This window comes from Oryctolagus cuniculus, chromosome 9, assembly GCF_964237555.1.
Source record: "Oryctolagus cuniculus chromosome 9, mOryCun1.1, whole genome shotgun sequence".
Lineage (NCBI taxonomy): Eukaryota > Metazoa > Chordata > Mammalia > Lagomorpha > Leporidae > Oryctolagus > Oryctolagus cuniculus.
In genome coordinates, this window is record NC_091440.1 from 102,946,421 (window position 1) to 102,965,724 (window position 19,304).

General features: G+C 58.0%; 1 protein-coding gene across 3 annotated transcripts; it reads left to right on the forward strand.

Moving 5' to 3' along the window:
• Window positions 1–141: 141 nt before the first annotated feature.
• On the forward strand, window positions 142–18,938 carry IFFO1 (intermediate filament family orphan 1). Of its 3 annotated transcripts, XM_051850193.2 has the most exons (10): window positions 142–960; window positions 4,115–4,175; window positions 4,319–4,414; window positions 9,194–9,334; window positions 9,590–9,598; window positions 10,143–10,324; window positions 10,439–10,559; window positions 10,807–10,902; window positions 17,465–17,595; window positions 18,088–18,938. In XM_051850193.2, exons 1-10 carry the CDS (start codon window positions 188–190, stop codon window positions 18,191–18,193), a joined length of 1,716 nt encoding a protein of 571 aa, XP_051706153.1. In that variant the 5' UTR covers window positions 142–187; the 3' UTR covers window positions 18,194–18,938. The 3 variants fall into 3 exon arrangements, with proteins under 3 accessions (XP_051706153.1, XP_051706149.1, XP_051706150.1); XM_051850189.2 differs by lacking the exon at window positions 9,590–9,598 and having other exon boundaries at window positions 10,167–10,324; XM_051850190.2 differs by lacking the exon at window positions 9,590–9,598 and having other exon boundaries at window positions 143–960; window positions 10,167–10,324; window positions 10,810–10,902.
• The last annotated feature ends 366 nt before the right edge of the window (window positions 18,939–19,304 follow it).

A 19,304-nucleotide genomic window follows, 5' to 3' on the forward strand; every position in this document is an offset into this window, starting at 1 on the left:
GGTCCAGAGCCCCGTGTCCTGTGAAGGCTTTTCATTGGCTTCCTGTCTGCCCGCCTCCCTGACCTCTGCCCCGCCGCCGGCAGCCTGATTGGCCGGCCGCGTTCCCCGGCCTCCTCATTGGCTCTTCTCGCTCGCCCTCCATCCCGGCTCTGGCACCGGGCTCTGTCTCCCAGCAGAAGGCGCAGCCATGAATCCGTTATTCGGGCCCAACCTCTTCCTCCTACAGCAGGAGCAGCAGGGCCTGGCCGGGCCGCTGGGGGAACCCCTGGGGGGCGACCACTTCTCCGGGGGAGGGGACTTGCCCGCCGCGCCGCTCGCTCCCGCCGGCCCCGCGGCCTTCTCGCCGCCAGGCCCGGGCCCGGGCCCGGGCCCGGCGCCCCCCGCAGCCATGGCGCTCCGCAACGACCTGGGCTCCAACATCAACGTGCTCAAGACCCTGAACCTCCGCTTCCGCTGCTTCCTGGCCAAGGTGCACGAGCTGGAGCGCCGGAACCGGCTGCTGGAGAAGCAGCTGCAGCAGGCTCTGGAGGAGGGTAAGCAGGGCCGGAGGGGCCTGGCTCGCCGCGACCAGGCCGTGCAGACCGGCTTCGTCAGCCCCATCCGGCCGCTGGGGCTACCCCTGAGCGCGCGGCCGGCCGCCGTCTGCTCCCCGGCGGCGCGGGTGCTGGGCTCGCCCGCGCGCTCGCCGGCCGGCCCCGCGGCGTCCCCCGCGGCGCCCGCCACCTCCGCCTCGGCCGCCTACTCCTCGTCTGCCCGCTTCATGCCCGGCACCATCTGGTCCTTCTCGCACGCCCGCCGGCTCGGCCCGGGACTGGAGCCCACGCTGGTGCAAGGGCCTGGCCTGTCGTGGGTGCACCCCGACGGGGTGGGCGTCCAGATCGACACCATCACCCCCGAGATCCGAGCGCTCTACAACGTGCTGGCTAAAGTGAAGCGGGAGCGAGACGAGTACAAGCGGAGGTAGGGGCCGGGAGGGTGGGGACAGGGCTCCGTGGCGGCTCCATGCAAGGGGCTGGCTTGGCGCGGGTTCCTGAGCAGGGGTGAAGTTGATGCTGTGTAAGGAGGAGGTGGAAATAGATGGGCCCAGGGACAGACCGCTGGGGAGTGCATGCTTGCTTCTGGCATGTCTCCCCATCTCACCAGGGCTGCAGTGTTGGGAGGACTGTTTATCCACTGTGGGGTTTCGTGAGACGAGAGATACTGCATCCGGGGTATTGTGGTTTGGGGCTGTAAGCACCACACACTACCAAAGCTTTAATTTGGGAGGTTGACTTTAGGGAGATCAGAAGAGGGTGGTGAGGGAGGGGATGCGCTCAGCAGTCCCAGGGTTCTCCAAAGGAATGTCCCCCCCGGGAGCCAGGGACCCCCTTCTGCCTCCGTAGGAAACCCTTGCTGCTTGCCGTAAGTCAAAAGAGCAAGAAAAAGAGGAGTGAAGGGGATTTCCTAGGGCGAGGGGTGGGTATCATAGGGCCCTTGGGGAATCCGGGCAAGTGTAAATATAGCACCAAAGGCGGAGGAAGTGAGCATGGAACGAGCAAGCAACTGGGTAGGAAGAAGTTGAGAATATGGACACACCCTATGACTGTACTTTGGCTTGGGGCCGAGCCAACCTGGTGACACGAGGGGCCAGAGTGGTGGCCCGGCACCATGTGGAGTCCCTGGGTGGCTGGTAACCAGGCCCATAGCACGGGAGCAGCAGCAGAGCCAGGCCCTGCAGACTGAGGGATGCGGGCAAGGTGGAGGAGGAAGGGGATGACAGGCAGCTTTGGTTTTGGGGGCCTCCAGCCTCAAGCCAGCTACTCTGACCCCTTGTGGACAGGCCGGGGAACTGCCTCTGCAGTTTGGGGATGCAACCCAACCCAACCCGTTTTGGGTTGGTGCCTGAGTTAGCAGTGGGTGGTTTTGCTGATTAGCTGACCATTCTGGGAAGTTATTGCTGAGTCTGGGGGAGGGGCGCCCTTTGGGGATCTATAATCTGCCAGACCCGGGCAAGTCGCAGATCAGCAGGCTTCCTGGGGCTGAGTCCAGGCTTCGTGCTGGCTTCCTTAATCATAGGCCACATTATAAGTCTCAGTTGTCCGAAAACCATCCATCAGGTGCCACCCGGAACCCTGTCCCTGCCCCCCCCCCGGGGGGGGGTTAATTAATGCAGTCAGCCGTGGAACATGATGGTTCTGGAATACATCCACAACCACAGGAACAACTGCTCTTCTCAGGGCATTTTTTTTTTTTTTAAGCTGAAAGAGTATTTGTCCTTGGTGCAGCTGTCCAGGGCAGCAAACAGTTATTCCCAGGGGACTGATTAGCTCATTGCTCTGCAGCGGGTTGCCGTGCAGAGGGCCCATAGCTAGAACCATGTGGTACGTGCTGCTGGCACTTACTTGGTCTTCCACCCCAGATCCCCTGCCCTCATTCTGGTCTCCTTATAGCAACACTGTAGCTCCTGTCTTTAGCCTGAAAGGCCTCGCATAGCTTGAGTACTAAACTGGGAAGGAGCTGAGGCCTCCTGGCTTCCATTTTTAGCCCTTCTGCCTCGGGTGACCCCACCCCCCAGGCCTCAGTTTTTCCCGTACAGGAACGGCCCCTGCCTTCTCTCTTCAACTCAAGGATAGAATTTCTTTGGAGGAGAGATGTTTGGTAGCTGCAGGATGCATGGAAATTGCTCCAAGTCTGCCCGTGTCAGGGGAGCCCTGAGAGACCGTATTTAAGTGGAGATTACAACAAACCCACTTGGGGGAAGAAAGTCCGGCTCCCGGGCAGATCGAATCCCAGCGAGCTTGCGGGTGATTCAGTTTTTACCCTGTGAGCTTTCATTAGCCTGAATCTCACGGAATGTGTTCATCTCGCTGTCACGCAGTACTTGGTGCCTCCCCTGATGTACGAGGGGTAATGTCCCCTCGGCAGTCTTGCTGGCTTTTTCCAAGGGACCTGGGGACTCCAGGGACAGGAGGGTACCACATCCCAATCTTTTATGTTGTAGATAAAGAAAGCAAGACCCAGAAAAGATAATGCAGAGCCAGAGGAGAGGGACATGTGGCGGCCGGCAGGGAAGGAGGCGGGAGCCAAGGCGCCCAGGGTGGAGGCCCTGCCTGCCCGGGAGGGGCGTGAGGTGCTGCCGAGGAGTTATTATTAGGAACACTGCAGTGCGGCTGCGGGTGAGCTGCACAGGAGGGCACGAGGAGGGCCGGCCTGGAGAGGGCCACGGAGGGAGGGGCATGAAGAGACGGAATCCCGGCTCTGGGAGCGCACTCTTGGTTTTGATTTCTTGGCTGTCCTCCTCGCTGCTTGCTAACCAGCTTTCTGTCTCGGTGCAGCCCCCGTTCTGATGAGGCAGCGAGGGGGGTCTGAGCGTGACAGGTGAATAGGTCCTGGGGTGACAGTGGTGTCGTTCCCGCCTCCCCTTCCCACTGGGCCCTGGGCCCTGCCCCGTGGCTGCCAGTGCCTTGAGCCCACGTGTGGCCCCCTTAGTGTCTGCGTTCTGAGTCGTGGGGACTGCAGCCGCTCTCATCTCCCTTTCCCCCTGGGTTTGGGCATTTCTCTCCGTCCGCCTCCTGCTGTCTACTGCTTTCAGGCTGCTGGGGAGTTGAGGCCCCTGGGCCGGCCCTGCCTCCTCTCTGCGGCTCCTGTAGAGGGGGCTTGGGGGGAACTGGGGGGGGGGGAACAGGACTCTGAGCATCTCCTCCCTCCCAGGCTCCTGACAGCCCTGTTGATATGGTGTGTGTCCTGCAGATGCTTTGCAGGGTTAAATGGTCCCACGGGAGACAGGGCAGCGGGCTAGACAAGCTCTGTTCTGGTGCGGGCAGGAGGCGGGAGACCGGATCTGTGCCACTGAAGGTGGGAGACTGGGCCGGGCGGGCCTGGCAGTCTGGTGTGGGCAGGTGGTGGGTGTCGAGGCTGGCCAGACAGCTGGGGGAGCTGGGGTGCCAGGGCCTAGAGCAGCAGCAGCTGCTCTTAAATATAGTCCTGGGGCGTGGCCCGGAGTTCCGGGCAGGCAGCTGGTAAGCAGCCAACAGCTGCTGCTGGCCCCCGCCTGGGGGCTGAGCCTGACCCGGGAACTGCAGGCCAGGGAGGCCTCAGTGCCTGAGTTCTCTCCCCTCCTTGCCTTGTGTGTCAGGTGGGAAGAAGAGTACACGGTGCGCATGCAGCTGCAAGACCGAGTGACCGAGCTCCAGGAGGTGAGGGCGGCTGGCCTGTTGCCTGTGCTCCCCTCGGGGTCCCCCCACGGGCCTTTGGCCCCAGTGCCGGCTCCTTGTGCCTCCTTGTCATCGTAAGCTTCTGCCCACGTGGCCACTGATGTCGTGGTCTTCCCCGCTCATAGGAAGCCCAGGAGGCTGACGCGTGCCAAGAGGAGCTGGCCATGAAAGTGGAGCAGCTGAAAGCGGAGCTGGTGGTCTTCAAGGGGCTCATGAGCAATGTGAGTGCGGCACCTCTGCCGACCCTGCTGGCGCCAGGCGGGCAGCCCTTCCTAGAGCGCTGCGCTGTGGGCCTGTGCTCAGCCCCGCCCTTTCTTGTTTTTAAAGATTTATTTATTTATTTTATTTACTTGAAAGAGTTACAGAGAGGTAGAGACACAGAGAGAGAGGTCTCCCATCCACTGGTTCACTCTCCAAATAGCTGCAATGGCCGGAGCTGAGCCAGTCGGTAGGCAGGAGCCAGGATCCTCCTCTAGGTCTCCCATGTGGGAGCAGGGACCCAAGCACTTGGGCCATCCTCCGGTGCTTTCCCAGGCACATGAGCAGGGAGCTGCATCAGAAGAGGAGCAGCTGGGACTCCAACTGGCACCCATGTGGGATGCCAGTGCCGCAGGCCGGGACTAACCCACTGGGCCACAGTGCCGCCCTCCACTCCTTCCCTCTTACTGGCTGCCAGGCAAGAGCTGAAGAAGGAGTAAGGCCTGGTGCTGGGTCACATGGGCAGTGTGGCCTGCATGTTACTGGGGCTGTTCAGCCCTAGTAAGAGCGCAGCTTCAGAGCCGGCAGCCAGGTTCATGTCCAGGCGCTGCAGCTTGGAGTGTGGCCTTGGGCGAATCCAGTGCTTGGGAATATTCATCTGCTGCTGGAACCTCAGCCTTGGCCGGGGGCAAAAAGACCTGCACTTGGGAGAATTACGTGAATGTTTTCTGTATCCAGGGCAGGGCCTGGCGAGCACAAGCATCCTTCAGATCATTCACAGAGAGGTCGGCATTGGGGTACAGTGGGTTAACCACAGCCTTCAATACTAGCATCCCATATGAACACCAGTTCGAGTCCCAGCCACTCCTCTTCCTGCTGATGTATCTGAGAAAGCAGCAGAAGATGGTCCAAGTGCTTGGGCCCCTGCACCCACATGGGAGACCATGGAGTTCTGGCTTCTGTCTGGCTGGGCCCTGGCCATGGTAGCCATTTGGGGGATGAACCAGAAGATGGAAGATATCTCCTTCTCTACCTTTCTCTGTCTTTCTATAAGTCTGCCTTTCAAATAAATAAATACATCTTAAAAAAAAAATCATGGAGGTACACGCACTGTGGCATAGCAGGTTAAGCCTCTACCTGCAGTGCCAGCACCCCATACGGGCACCAGTTGGAGTCCCCACTGCTCCTCTTCTGATCCAGTTCCCTGCTAATGTGCCTGGGAAAGTAGCAGAGGATGGTACAAGTGCTTAGGCCCCTGTACCCACATTGGAGACCCAGATGGAGCTCCTGGCTCCTGGCTTCACTCTGGCCCATCCTGGCCATTGTGGCCATTTGGGGAGTCAATCAGCAGATGGAAGACTCCCCCCCTTCTCTGTAACTCTACCTTTCAAATAAATAAAATAAATGTTTTTAAAATGCATGGAAAATCAAATTAAAAGAGGTATTTAAAGGCAGGTGTGCCCTGGTGGTTAGAACACTGCTTAGGATATCCACATGCCGTATTGGAGTGTGATAGGTCCCAGTCCCAGATTTGCTTCCGATTTCAGCTTCCTGCTGATGTGCACCCTGGGAGGCAGCAGGTGATGGCTCAAGTAGTTGAGTCCCTACCATCCACATGGAAGAACTGGATTGACTCCCTTCCTTCCTTCCTTCCTTCCTTCCTTCCTTCCTTCCTTCCTTCCTTCCTTCCTTCCTTCCTTCCTTCCTTCCTTCCTTCCTTCCTATCTTCCTATCTTCCTATCTTCCTATTTATTTATTTAAGAGGCGGAGAGAGAGATCCACTAGTTCACTCCACAATTGGCTGCAACAACCAGAGCTGCACCAATCCGAAGCCAGGAGCCAGGAGCTTCTTCCGGGTCTCCCACATGGGTGCAGGGGCCCAAAGACTTGGGCCATCTTTTACTGTTTTCCCAGGCCATAGCGGAGAGCTGGATTGGTAATGGAGCAGCCGGGACTTGAACCAGCACCCATGTGGGATGCTGGCACTGCAGGCGGTGGCTTTACCCACTACGCCAGTGCCAGCCCTGTGGATTGAGTTTCTAGCTCTCAGCTTTGGCCTGGCCCAACTCCAGCTGTTGCAGGTGTTTGGGAGTGAACCAATGGGTTTTAGTCTGCCTCTCCCTTGGTCTGTCTGCTTTTCAAGTAAATATAAATGGATTTATTTATTTGAGAGGTAAAGTTATAGACAGAGAGAGGGAGAGACGGAGAGAAAGGACTTCCATCCTCTGGTTCACTCCCCAAATGTCTACAACAGCCAGAACTGGGCCAATCTGAAGCCAGGAGCCAGGAGCTTCTTCTGGGTCTCTCATGTGAGTGCAGGGGCCCAAGCACTTGGGCCATCCTCCACCACTTTCCCAGGCCATAGCAGAGAGCTGGACTGGAAGAGTAACAGCTGAGACACCAGCACCATAGGCAGAGGGTTAGCTTACTACACCACCATAAATAAATAGCTTTATTTATTTGAAAGATCCAGTTAGAGGCTGGCGCCGCGGCTCAATAGGCTAATCCTCCACCTGCGGCGCCAGCACACTGGGTTCTAGTCCCGGCTGGGGCGCCGGATTCTGTCCCGGTTGCTCCTCTTCCAGTCCAGCTCTCTACTGTGGCCCGGGAGTGCAGTGGAGGATAGCCCAAGTGCGTGGGCCCTGCACCCCATGGGAGACCAGGAGAAGCACCTGGCTCCTGGCTTCGGATCGGCGCAGCGTGCCAGCCACAGCGGCCACTGGGGGGTGAACCAATGGAAAAGAAAGACCTTTCTCTCTGTCTCTCTCTCTCACTGTCCACTGTCCACTCTGCCAGTTAGAGAAAGGGAAAGACAGAGAAGAGCAGAGAAGAGAGAAATCTTCTATCTGCTGGTTCATTCCTAAAATGGCTGCAACAACCAGGTCTGGGCCAGATGTAAGCCTGGAGCCAGGAGCTTCTTCCAGATCTCCCTCATGGATGCGGAGCCCAAGGGCTTGGGCCATCCTCTTGCTACTTTCCCAGGTGTATTAGCAGGCAGCTGGATCAGAAGTAGAACAGTTGGGACATGAACCAGTGCCCATATGGGATGCTGGCATCACAGGTGATGACTTAGCCTGCTGTGCCACAACAGGTTTTTTTTTTTTTTTTTTTTTTTTTTAGATTTATTTAGTTATTTGAAAGAGTTAAAGTTACAGAGAGAGAGAGAGAGAGAGAGAGGTCTTCCATCCGCTGGTTCACTCCCCAGTTGGCAGCAAGGGCTGGAGCTGCACTAATCTGAAGCCAGGAGCCAGGAGCTTCTTACAGGTTTCCCAGGTGGGTGCAGGGGCTCAAGGACTTGTGCCATTCTGTGCTGCTTTCCCAGGCCATAGCAGAGAGCTGGATCGGAAGTGGAGCAGGCATGATTTGAACCGTTGCCCTAATGGGATGCTGGCACTGCAAGTGGTGGCATCCAGTACGCCACAGTGCTGGCCCCTCTAAATAGATTTTTAAGAAACCCAAAAACCAAGATGGGGCCTGGCATTGTGGTCCAGCAAACTCAGCAGCTGCCTGCAACCCAACACCCAAATCTGAGTGCTGGTTTGAATCCTGGCTGCTGGGAAGTGAATGGGAAGGCAGTGGAGGACGGCCCCAATACTTGGGGCCTCTGCCACCCACATGAGACCCCCAGGTGGGACTCAGGCTCCTGGCTTTGGCTTGGACCAGCCCTAGGCCTTGATCAACCTTTTTTTTTTTTTTTTTTTTTTCAAGATTTATTTGAAAGGCAGGGTTACAAAGAGAGAGGGAAGGAGGGAGGAAGGAAGCAAGAGAGGGGGAGGGAGATCCTCCGTCTGCTGTTTCACTTCCCAAATGGCTGCAATGACCAGGAATGGGTCTCCCACATGGGTGCAGGAAGCTGGATCAGAAATAGAGCAGCTGGGACGTGAATCAGCACTTATATGGGTGCCAGTGCCCCAGCGGCTTTATCTGCTGAAGGGCCCTGAATAGATCTTTAAAAAAAAAAAAAAAAAAAAGATGGAGGATGCCATTAAAAACATGTATAGTTTCCATAATCTCTTGTTTTAGTTTTTATTATTTTCATTTTCTTTGAAAGGTATAGAGACAGAAGAGACAGGGAGAGATCTTCCTTCCATCTACAGGTTCAGTCCCCAAATGTCTGCAACAGCCAGGGCTGGGCCAGGCAGAAGCCAGGAGCCTAGAACTCCACCCTGGTCTCCCACAAGGGCAGCAGGGCCCAGGTACTTGAGCCATCACCTGCTGCCTTCCAGGGTGTGCATTAGCAGGAGGCTGGAATCTGAGGCAGAGATACTACAATATAGGATGCGGGCATCCCTGAGTGGCAACTTAACTGGTGTGCCAGGTGCCTGTCCCCCCATAAACTCTTTGAAGACCCCTGGTATGCATGGGTTTCAAAAATTTCCTGCACCAAAACAAATTTTCCTTTTAAATGCTGTGAAGTCCTCTTGTGTTTAGTACTGAGTGTAAGCTGCCGTGATTACTATTCCCGTATGGCACCTGCTTGTAGGGTTCCCGGTAGTCGCGCCTCACCCTCAGTTCCAGGAGGGTGGGGTCTGCTGTTGGCCCCAGGCAGCCCCTGTAGGTCCCAGGCACCAGGCCACATCCTCCAGGGCCCCCTCCTGGCCAGGGAGCCAGTCAGACAACAGCACCGCTATAGCAGGTGCAGTGCCATGGGGGGGGATGCTAGGAAGAGGGATGCATTCTGCCCAGGGAGTTGGGGGCTTCCTGGTGGAGCTGACAGTGACGTGCGGGAAGGCTGGAGATCTTGGATCTTGCCACAGCTGTACGAGTCCCAGTCTGGAGTCCTGTTCCCATTTCCCGCACAGAACCTGTCGGAGCTGGACACCAAGATCCAGGAGAAGGCCATGAAGGTGGACATGGACATCTGCCGCCGCATCGACATCACCGCCAAGCTCTGTGACGTGGCTCAGCAGCGCAACTGCGAGGACATGATCCACATGTTCCAGGTGAGGACCCCGCTGCCCCTGGCTGGGGGGGGTGGGGCGGGGCGAGAGACTCCCCCACACTGGCCCCGAGGGGCACGGGCCCTGCCCCCTTCTTTGGGGGGCCCTTATTCTGGTCCCTGGGACCCTCTGTGGGACTAGGCTGGGGGGCCAGCGCCAGCCGCAGGAGAGCGTTTGGAAGCTAACGCCGTCTCCCTCTCTCTCCTCTGTCTGCTTCTCTCCTCTCTTCCTTCATCTTCTCTCGTGCCGTCCTCACAGAGGCAGCTGGTTAGTCTGACCTCACGCACGCTTGTTCGTGTCCCAGTCCCAGGCCCTCTGGCCGTCGGGTCTGCCCTCAGCGCAGGTCTCTTCTGCACTCCGTGTCCTGGCTCTCGGCCCCCGTTCTGTCTCCCCCTCCCCGGCTTTCCAGATCTGGATGTGACGCGAGGTCTGCTCTGTCACGCCGTAGCCTCATCCTCCTCGCAGCCCAGAGCTCTGTGCCATTGAGTCTCCTCTCACCAGACAGACTTTCTTCTAGAAAACCAAATTCCTCCTTGGCCATCCTACACATCTGACGTGACCCTAACGAGCCATTGCTCCTCTTATCTTACTGCTCTATTTTCTCTCTCTCTCTCTCTCTCCTTTGTCTTCCTGCTCAGCCTGCAGCCCTGCCCGCTCCGTGTCTGTCCGCCTGTCTCTCGGTGACCTGCGTGTTTCTCTTGCTGCCCTCATAACTGTGTCTTTTCTCTCTGCCCTCCCCGCTGGTCCCCGCTTCTCGCCCCGGCCTCCCCGCCCGCCCTCGCTCCTCACGCACCCGGCCTCGTCTCTGTAGTCTCTGCACTTGTCTCCCATTAAGGTCCCATCCATGGGGGGGCGGAAGCGGGAGCGCAAGGCCGCTGTGGAGGAGGACCCCTCCCTGTCGGAGAGTGACGGGCCCCGCCAGCCCGCTGGGGACGAGGAGGAGAGCACGGCCCTCAGCATCAACGAGGAGATGCAGCGCATGCTCAACCAGCTGTGAGTGCCGGGCCGCCCCAGCGCCCCAGCGCCCCAGCGCCCCAGCGCCCCCAGCCCACGCAGCCCGAGGCCGGCGCCCCCGCAGCCCCTGACCCGTGGGCTCCCTGTCTCTAGGAGGGAGTGTGATTTTGAGGACGACTGTGACAGCCTGACTTGGGAGGAGACCGAGGAGACTCTGCTGCTCTGGGAGGATTTCTCAGGCTATGCCATGGCAGCGGCAGAGGCCCAGGGAGAGGTAACGCCCCTCCCGGCCCGGGGCCCCTCAGCGCCCGCCCTCCCCCTCCCTGCCTCCCCGCCTCCCCGCCTCCCTGCCTCCCTGCCTCCCCGCTCTGTCCCCCGTGTAGTCATCAGCCTCTCCCTGCTTCTTCCCTCTTTCTTTTTCCTCCTCCTCCACTCTCTGCAGCTGCCCTTAACCCGATGTTCTCTCTCTCTCTGCACCTTGGCCCTGTCCCCCCCACCCTCCCCTCCCCGTGGCCCACCAGCAGCAGGAAGACAGCTTGGAGAAGGTGATCAAGGACACGGAGTCTCTGTTCAAAACCCGGGAGAAAGAATACCAGGAAACCATTGACCAGATAGAGGTGAGGGTGCACACTGGGCGGCTCAGCCCCAGAGCGGGGGCCCCGGTGGCCCGGGCCTTTCCTTCTCTTGAGGGTGGGGGTGGTCTCAGCTGTGGTACCCCGGGAGGGCTCTCAGGACCTCCGGAGACGGACAGGTCTAACTCGAACAAGCTCCTTGTTCTCTCTGTGGCCAGTTTATGATGTCTAAGACAGGGAGCTTAGTAACACCTGCCCCAGAGGGCTCCTTTGAACAGCAAATGAGGTAGTACACACACGGGGAGACCTCCAAAAGCTCGTGGAAAACGGAATCCAAAGATAAGTTTATTTTGGTGCAGAAAATTTTGAAAACATAGGTATAAGGAACTTCAAAAAGTTCTCGAGGGCCCAGTGGGTCCACATCCCATATCAGAGCACAGATTCAGGTCATGGCCGCTCCACTTCTGATCTAGCGCCCTGCTAATGCACCTGGGAAGTGCACCACAGCGGCAGGTGGTGAAAGTGCTCGGGCCCCTGCCACCGTGTGGGAGACCTGGGTGGAATTCCAGGCTTCTAGCTTCAGCCTGGCCCAACTCCAGCTGTTAGGGCCACTTGGGGAGTGAACCTGAACCAGCAGATGGAAGATTTTGCTCTCTGTCATTCTGCCTTTCAAATACAATTGTTTTAAAAAGTTCATGAAAAATCTATTATAAAGAAACTATGAAAAGATTTTTTTTATTTGAGAGGTAGAATTACAGACAATGAGAGGAAGAGACAGAGAGGTCTTCTATCTGTTCCCCAAATGGCCGCAATGGTTGGAGCTGGGCCAATCTGAAGCCAGGAGCCAGGAGCTTCTTCCATGTCTCCCATGCAGGTGCAGGGGTCCAAGCACTTGGGCCATCTTCTACTGCTTTCCCAGGCCATTAGCAAAGAGCTGGATCAGAAGAGGAGCAACCAGGACTTGAACTGGCACCCATATGGGATGCCAGTGCCGCAGGTGGAGGCTTAACCTACTGTGCTGCAGTGCTGGCCCCTATGAGTACATTTCAAATAAACTTTTAAAAAATATATCGTATTTTATTTAAGAGGCAAAGAAACAGAGACAGAGAGGGACCCCCCTCCACACACACAGAGCTGTCATCTACTGGTTCACTTCCCAGATGTCTACAATTGCTGGGTCTGGGACAGGATGAAATTGGGAGCTAGAAACCCAAACCAGGTCTCCCAAGTGGGCGGCAGGAACCCACATACTGAGCAATCGCTGCTGCCTCCCCAGGCCTGCATTGGCAGGAAGCTGGGGTCCGGAGCCAGGACTCGAACCCAGGCACTCCAGTGTAGGACGCATCTGTCCTAGCTGGCAACTGCTAAGCCAGATGCCACCCCCTCACATTTTGTTTGTGCTAAAATAAGCTTATTTTTATTTACTTATACGAAAGGCAGTGGGGTTGGGGGAGAGAGAGAGAGAGCACATGTCTGCTCGTTCACTCCCCAGATGTCTGTGACGACTGGGGCTGGCTGAGGGCAGAGCCAAGACCCGGAACTCAACCCAGGCTGGGTGGCAGGAACCCAGTTAACCTGGAGCCATCGCTGCCGCCTCCAGGATGAGTATTAGCAGGAAGCTGGGCACTCAGGGTGGGGTGTGGGCATCTGGACTGGCTTCGGGACCACTAAGCCAATGCACAGCCCTCAGATTTTCTGAACCAAAATAAACTTATCTCCTTCCTTCCTTCCTTCCTTCCTTCCTTCCTTCCTTCCTTCCTTCCTTCCTTCCTTCCTTCCTTCCTTTTTCTTTTTTTCTCTTTCTCTCCCTCCCCTTCCCTCCCCTTCCCTCCCCTCCCCTCCCCTTTCCCTCCCCTTTCCCTTCCCTCCCCTTTCCCTCCCCTTTCTCTCCCTTCCCCTCCCCTCCCCTCCCCTCCCCTCCCCTCCTCTCCCCTCCTCTCCTCTCCTGCAATGGGCATTTGGGGAGTGAACCAGCGGATGGAAGATCTCCTCCCCTCCCCTCCCCTCCCCTCCCCTCCCCTCCCCTCCCCTCCCCTCCCTTCTCCTCTCCTCTCATTCAGTCCCCCAATGTCTGTGTGGGCTGGTTCTGGCCAAGGCTGGCACTGGAAGTTGGGAACTCCATGAAGTCTCCCATGGGAATGGCAGAAACCCATTACTTGAGCCATCGCTGCCTGCTGGGGTCTGCATTAGCAGGAAGCTGGAGTCAGAAGCCAGAAGAAGGCATCAAATCCATAGACTTAATCTTTTAAAAAATGTTTACTGGGCCAGTGCTGTGGTATAGTGGGTAGAGCTGCTGCCTGCAGTGCTGGCATCCTGTATGGGCATTGATTCAAGTCCTGGCCGTTCCACTTCTGATCCAGCTCCCTGCTGTTGCGCCTGGGAAAGCAGAAGATGACCCAAGTCCTTGGGCTCCTGCACCCACATGGGAGACCTGCATGAAGCTCCTGGCTCCTGGCTTCATCCTGGCCCAGCCCTGGCCATGGCAGCCATTTGGGGAGTGAACCAGCAGATGGAAGACTTCTCTCTCTGTCTCTCTCTCATCTCTCTCTTCCTCTCCCTCTCTATAACTCTGACTTTCAAGTAAATAAGTAAATTTTAAGAAGTCTACTTATTTTCATCTACTTGAAAGGCAGAGTGACAGAGAGAGAGAGAGGGAGAGAGAGAGAGAGGGATCTCTTCCATCAGCTGGTGCACTCCCCAAATGCCCACAACTGAAGCCGGGAGCCTAGAGCTACATCCAGGTCTCCCGCAGAGTGGCAAGTCCCAAGTATATGAGGCAGCTGCTGGCACCTCCCAGGATATATTAACAGGAAGCAGAATTGGAAGCAGAGGAGCCAGGACTCAGAGCAAGGTGTTCTGATATGGCATGTGGGCATCCCCAGCGGTGGCATAACCTTCTGCGCCACAGTGCCCACCACCATACACTTTTTTTTTTTTTTTTTTTTTTTTTTGGACAGGCAGAGTGGACAGTGAGAGAGAGAGACAGAGAGAAAGGTCTTCCTTTTGCCGTTGGTTCACCCTCCAATGGCTGCTGCGGCCGATGGCAGGAGCCAGGTACTTATCCTGGTCTCCCATGGGGTACAGGGCCCAAGTACTTGGGCCATCCTGCACTGCACTCCCTGGCCACAGCAGAGAGCTGGCTTGGAAGAGGGGCAACCGGGACAGAATCTGGCCCCCCGACCGGGACTAGAACCCGGTGTGCCGGCGCTGCTAGGCGGAGGGTTAGCCTAGTGAGCCATGGCGCCGGGCCCCCCCATATACTTTTAATCTCATTTTTTCCTGCACTTTTAGAAGGGTCCTCATGTAGGGCTGAGACTGGCTTATAAGTATACCCTAGTGGCCATTGTTGTTGTTAAAGACTTACTCATTTGGAAGGCGTAGTGTCAGAGAGAGAGGGAGAGACAGAGATCTACTGGTTCACTCCCTAAATGGCTGCAGTAGCCAGGGATGGGCCATAAAGCCAGGAGTCAAAAAGTCCATCAGCGTCTCCCCTGTGGGTGACAAAGTACCTGGACCATCTTCCCCTGCTCTCCCAGGCACATTCGCAGGGCCCTGGAGTGGAAGTGGAACTTGAACTGGTGCTCTGTTAGGGCATGCCGGCATCCCTGGCAGCAGCTTAACCTGCTGCGCCACCGCGCTGGCTGCGGCCAGCATTCGTTAGCACTGTCAGGGCTGTAGCACTCAGCTCAGCCTAGGAGGTTGTGGAGGAGTCTCCATTCTTATTCTCGAGCCTGGGGGAGCCCTTGAGAGGGGGCAGGTGCAGCTGGTGCTTTAGCTTGACCTGCAGGCCTTCGGGGGCTGCCAGGACAGAGGTTGCCCTGGGTGGAGGGTTGGGTTGTTCCCCAGGAGCCACCGCAGGCACCACTGTGCGCCTCCCCGGCCTCTCGTCAGCCCACACTGCTCGCCTGCGCTCAGTGCTCTCACACCGCCTGCACTTTGAGAAGGAAGTTGCAAAACTGTTTTCCCACTTCCTCATTCTCCCGACACGTACCAGATGGCCCTGCTCCTGGGTTTTCTTTGCCTGCACAGACAAACGCTAAGTTTTAAAGGCACAGCCAGATTGGTGCTCCTAGGACTGGTCCCCATGCCTGTGTTTATGCCTGTGTCTCCCCATGTCCCCCGCCCCCTTAGCTGACCTGGGCCCCCCTCCAGTGCCACACTGAAATGACATGGGGACATGGGGCTGCTGTCTCTGCTGGGCTCTTGCCCTGGACCGGAAGTGCCTGCTCTGACATACTCCCTGATAGGAAGGACAGAACATTCTAGATGGAGGTGTGCCTTTTGGGCCGTGTTCTGAGTCGTGCGTCTCTCCGCTCCTCTCTGCAGAATGAAACCTGGAAGTGTTAGGGGAGCTGGCTTGGTGGCCTCGGCGGCAGTGTTGCCTGTGGTGGTCCGTCCAGCGCAGCCGAGGTGCTGGGTCTCTGTGACCTTGATCTCTCAGGGTTGCTGACATGGCCATAGGCCTTTCCCGTCAGTGGATGGTGGAGCCCAGTTGCTCCCTCCCACCTTCTCATCCCCACCCACAGTCCTCTGCTCGCACAGATGCTGCAATTTTCCGGAGAGGCTGTTGAGGATTCAAGGATTCAGCACCTAACTTCCGGTCTTGTCCTTGCCTTGCCTGTGCTTTAAGTGTGTGGGTGCAGGGGGGCACGCACCCAGGCGCAGTCGGTTCCGCAGCCCAGCGGGGAGACTGCACTTCTGGATAAAGAGCTGGAGCTCAGGCCGCAGACACAGGAGAGGATGAGGACGCTCTGATCATTTTGCTCAGTTTCCGTGTGTGGAAGTATTGCCCCGGAGCCGTGGAAATGTACAAGTGTTCCACACAAATCAGAACTCAGGAGCGGTGGGAGAAGGGGCGTAGAAATACGTAGAGACTGCTGGTGGCGGTGCTTAGCCTTTGGGTACAAGTGCTTGGCTTGTTTCCTTCTTCCCTGTGCCCCGGACCTCCAGTTCCCAAACGCACGCCCTCCACGCTGACTTCCTAAGTGGAGAGGCTGGGGGACGGGCGGGTGGCGTCGGTGTTTTCTCCTTGGCTTGAACGGTCAGCACCTCCTGCTCTGCTCGTGGCCCCAGGCCTGCGGCTGCAGTCCCAGCTGAGGGTGGCCTGCCACTCCAGGAGAGCCCCCGCCGCACCCGCATGCCCATGCCGCCGTGCTGGCCGCCCCTTTTGTGTGGCCCTGGGACCCGTCCGCTCCTTTCCCACGTTCCCACCCTCGCCGGCCAGCGCACATTACTCGGGTGGCTTCTTCTGCCCTCTGCCGATTGCTCACGGGCGGCTTCCTCCCCTTTCTCTTTGCTCTCAAGCCGTTGAGCAAATCACTTCCAGGCGGTTTGCTTCTCTTCCAGTCCTGGCCCCTGTCCTTTGTACCCAAAACAGAGGCTGCAGATTGTTGCCGGCCCAGAGCTTTCCCACCGCAGCCGCCGCCTCCCTGCCCGGAGCCTCTGCCGCAGAATCAGGCTCTGGGAGGGAGCCTGCCTATCCCGATGAGCCCCACGTTTTCTTTCTTTTTTAAAGATTTAAAGTCAGAGTTAGAGAGAGAGAGGGAGAGACAAAGAGACCTTCCATCCCCTGGTTCACTCCCTCACATGGCTGCAATGACCGTGGCTGGGCCAGGCCAAAGCCAGGAGCCAGGAGCTGCCTCTGGGTCTCCCGTATGGGTGCAGGGACCCAAGCATTTGGGCCATCTTTCTCTACTTTCCCAGGCATATTAGCAGGGAGCTGGATCGGAAGTGGAGCTGCCGGGACTTGAACCAGTGCACAGATGGGATGCGGGAGCCGCGGGTAGCAGCTTTTCCTGCTACACCACAACAGCAGCCCCCTAGCCCCACATTTTCTACATAGAACATTTCTGAAGTTGAGATACATCTTATTTTTGTTTCAAAAGATTTATTTATTTTAATGGCAGAGTGACAAGATCTTCCATCCCCTGGTTCATTCCCCAGACGCTTGTGACAGCTGGGGCTGGGCCAGGCCACAGGAGGAACCAGGAGTTCCACCCGGCTCTCCCGCGCCTGTGGCAGGGGCCCAGGTACTACGCTTTCCCAGGCGTGTTAGCAGGGAGCTGCGTCGGAAGCACAGTAGCCAGGATTTGGAGCTCATACTCCGACTTAGGGAGGATGCAGGTGTCCCAGGTGGCGGCTTGCCTGTTTCGCCACAGCTGCCACCCGGGATACATCTCCTAATCAGCCGGATGTTCAGCATGGCGGTGGTCCTCTTAGCGTCTGGACGATAAGTAAGGAAGAGAATATGGTGAGGAGCGAGCCCCATGCGCTGCACGCTCAGGTTGCCTCCTGCGTGCAGGGAGTCCTGTTGGCTCCCAGAGGTGGCCTGGGGCAGTGGAGAGTGGTGGCGGCTCCCTCCTGTCTTCCTCCTCTTCCCCTTATCAGGTTCTTGAGGAATGCAGCTCACACAGACACCTTAGCTTTGCCCTGTAGGCAGACTCTGGGAGACCGGTTGAGAGGGAGACCGGTTGAGAGGAGAATGTATTGGGTGCCTTGGCTGTGGCCCAGCTGCTGCTCCTGGCGTGCCAGCCTTCTGGCACGGGGAGCCGGGCACTGCCGGCCCTGGGCCTGCTAACCCCTGTGGCCCTGCCCCGCTCTGTCGCAGCTGGAGCTAGCCACGGCCAAGAACGACATGAACCGACACCTGCACGAGTACATGGAGATGTGCAGCATGAAGCGGGGCCTGGACGTGCAGATGGAGACCTGCCGCCGGCTCATCACGCAGTCGGGGGACCGGTAAGGGCCTCCCTGGAGTGGGGGGGTGGGTAGCCCCATGGCCAGCAGTGGTGGTGGCACTTGATGTGAGGGTGCCCAGGCACTCCCCCCCCCCCCCACCAGCTCTATGCTTGCCCTGGTGGGAGCATCTGACAAACTAGCAAGGAGCAGAGGGGATGTGAGGGCTGGTTTTTATCTAAAAGTTGGAACCTCGATTCATGCGTTTGACCCCGTGGAAGTTACAGTTACTAACAAAGCAGATTTAGAAAAGCAAAAAGTCAGGAAAATGCAAACCAGGCCCGGCCCCAGGGGCTGCACTTGGGCCCTGCCCCCAGGATACAGACAGGGTGGCGTGGGGGAGAACTCTGCTCCCACCCTCCCCTCCTTCACCCCACCTGCTGCCTGCCCTTGCCAGAGTGTCACTCAGCTGCCAGAGGATGAGCCCGGGGACGAGGGTCGCCTGCCCCTGGGGACCTGGGCCTTCCCCTGGTGACGGTGGGTGTTTTTTTCTAGAAAGTCTCCTGCTTTCACTGCGGTCCCGCTTAGCGACCCGCCGCCACCGCCAAGCGAGACTGAGGACTCGGATCGCGACGTCTCATCCGACAGCTCCATGAGATAGGGGCCGCCCTCCCTCTCGGCACTCCTGCAGCCCACCGAGGCAGAGGGTGGGGGCGCACAGAGGGATGTGTCCCTGGCCCCTGGGGACGGAGTGATCCTGCCTGGGCCTTCCCGGGCTACTGGACTGTTTGGAGCAAGGCTGGGCCCGGCCCTCCCCAGCCAACCCCTCCCCCCACGGTTGGGCCCACTGCCCTCCCACGTGGGTGTCTGCTACTCGCCCATCGCTGATCTGCTGGAGCAAGCACAGCCCCTTCCTGTGTCCGCTGTGTGAGGCATGTGAACGTGGGCCCTGGCCTCCACGCCTGGGGTTCCAGCCAGCTCGCTCTGGCCCGGGCACTGGTATGAAGTGGATTCAGCTTGGGGTTCCATCACGGCGTGGGCCACACCTAGGCCTGCCTTGGTGCTCTGGCCCGTTCCGGCCCGCGTTGTCAGCTGTGGGTGTCGGCCCCTCCCCTCGTGTTGGCGCCGAGCACTAAAGGGACGCCCTCCCTGCCATGCGGGGGACTGGGTACAGCAGCATCCAGGAGGCAGTGAAGCTTCTCCCAGGCACGGCTTCCGGCTGTGCACGTGTGTGCGTGAGCGCTCAGGGTCTCCGCCCAGGATGAGCCGCCTCCGGGGGGCGTGGCCTACCCCAAGACTGACAGGCTGACTTTCCTGGAGACAGTACAGAGGACTCACTCAGTGCAGGTGGCTGTGCGGAGCTGAATGGAGTCGTTAATAATAATGAAGCTGGCAGTATTTATTGAGCACTGTGTCACAGTTTCAAGCACTTTCTGTTCACTACAGCCCCCACCGCGCTGCGTGCTGCTTCGTCCTTTTGTAAAGGTACAAGGCACAGGTTACAGGAACTTGCTCAGAGTAAGAGCCTGCAAGTGGCTCCTGCCAGCTAAACCCACACCTCACCTGAAGATGGTGTCCCTGCCACCTCCCTCTGACCTACCAGGGGTGGCCACCAGCCTTCCTTCAGGTTCTACAGTGCTTAGTGCATTGGGCAAGTGCTAGGGGCCTGTGCCATCTGCCTCATCAAATCTCCAAAGACCTGAGCAGCCCAGGTGAAGTCACAGCTCGGCCTGCACACTGCCACGTGTGCTGCGCATCAGAGGCCAAGGTCA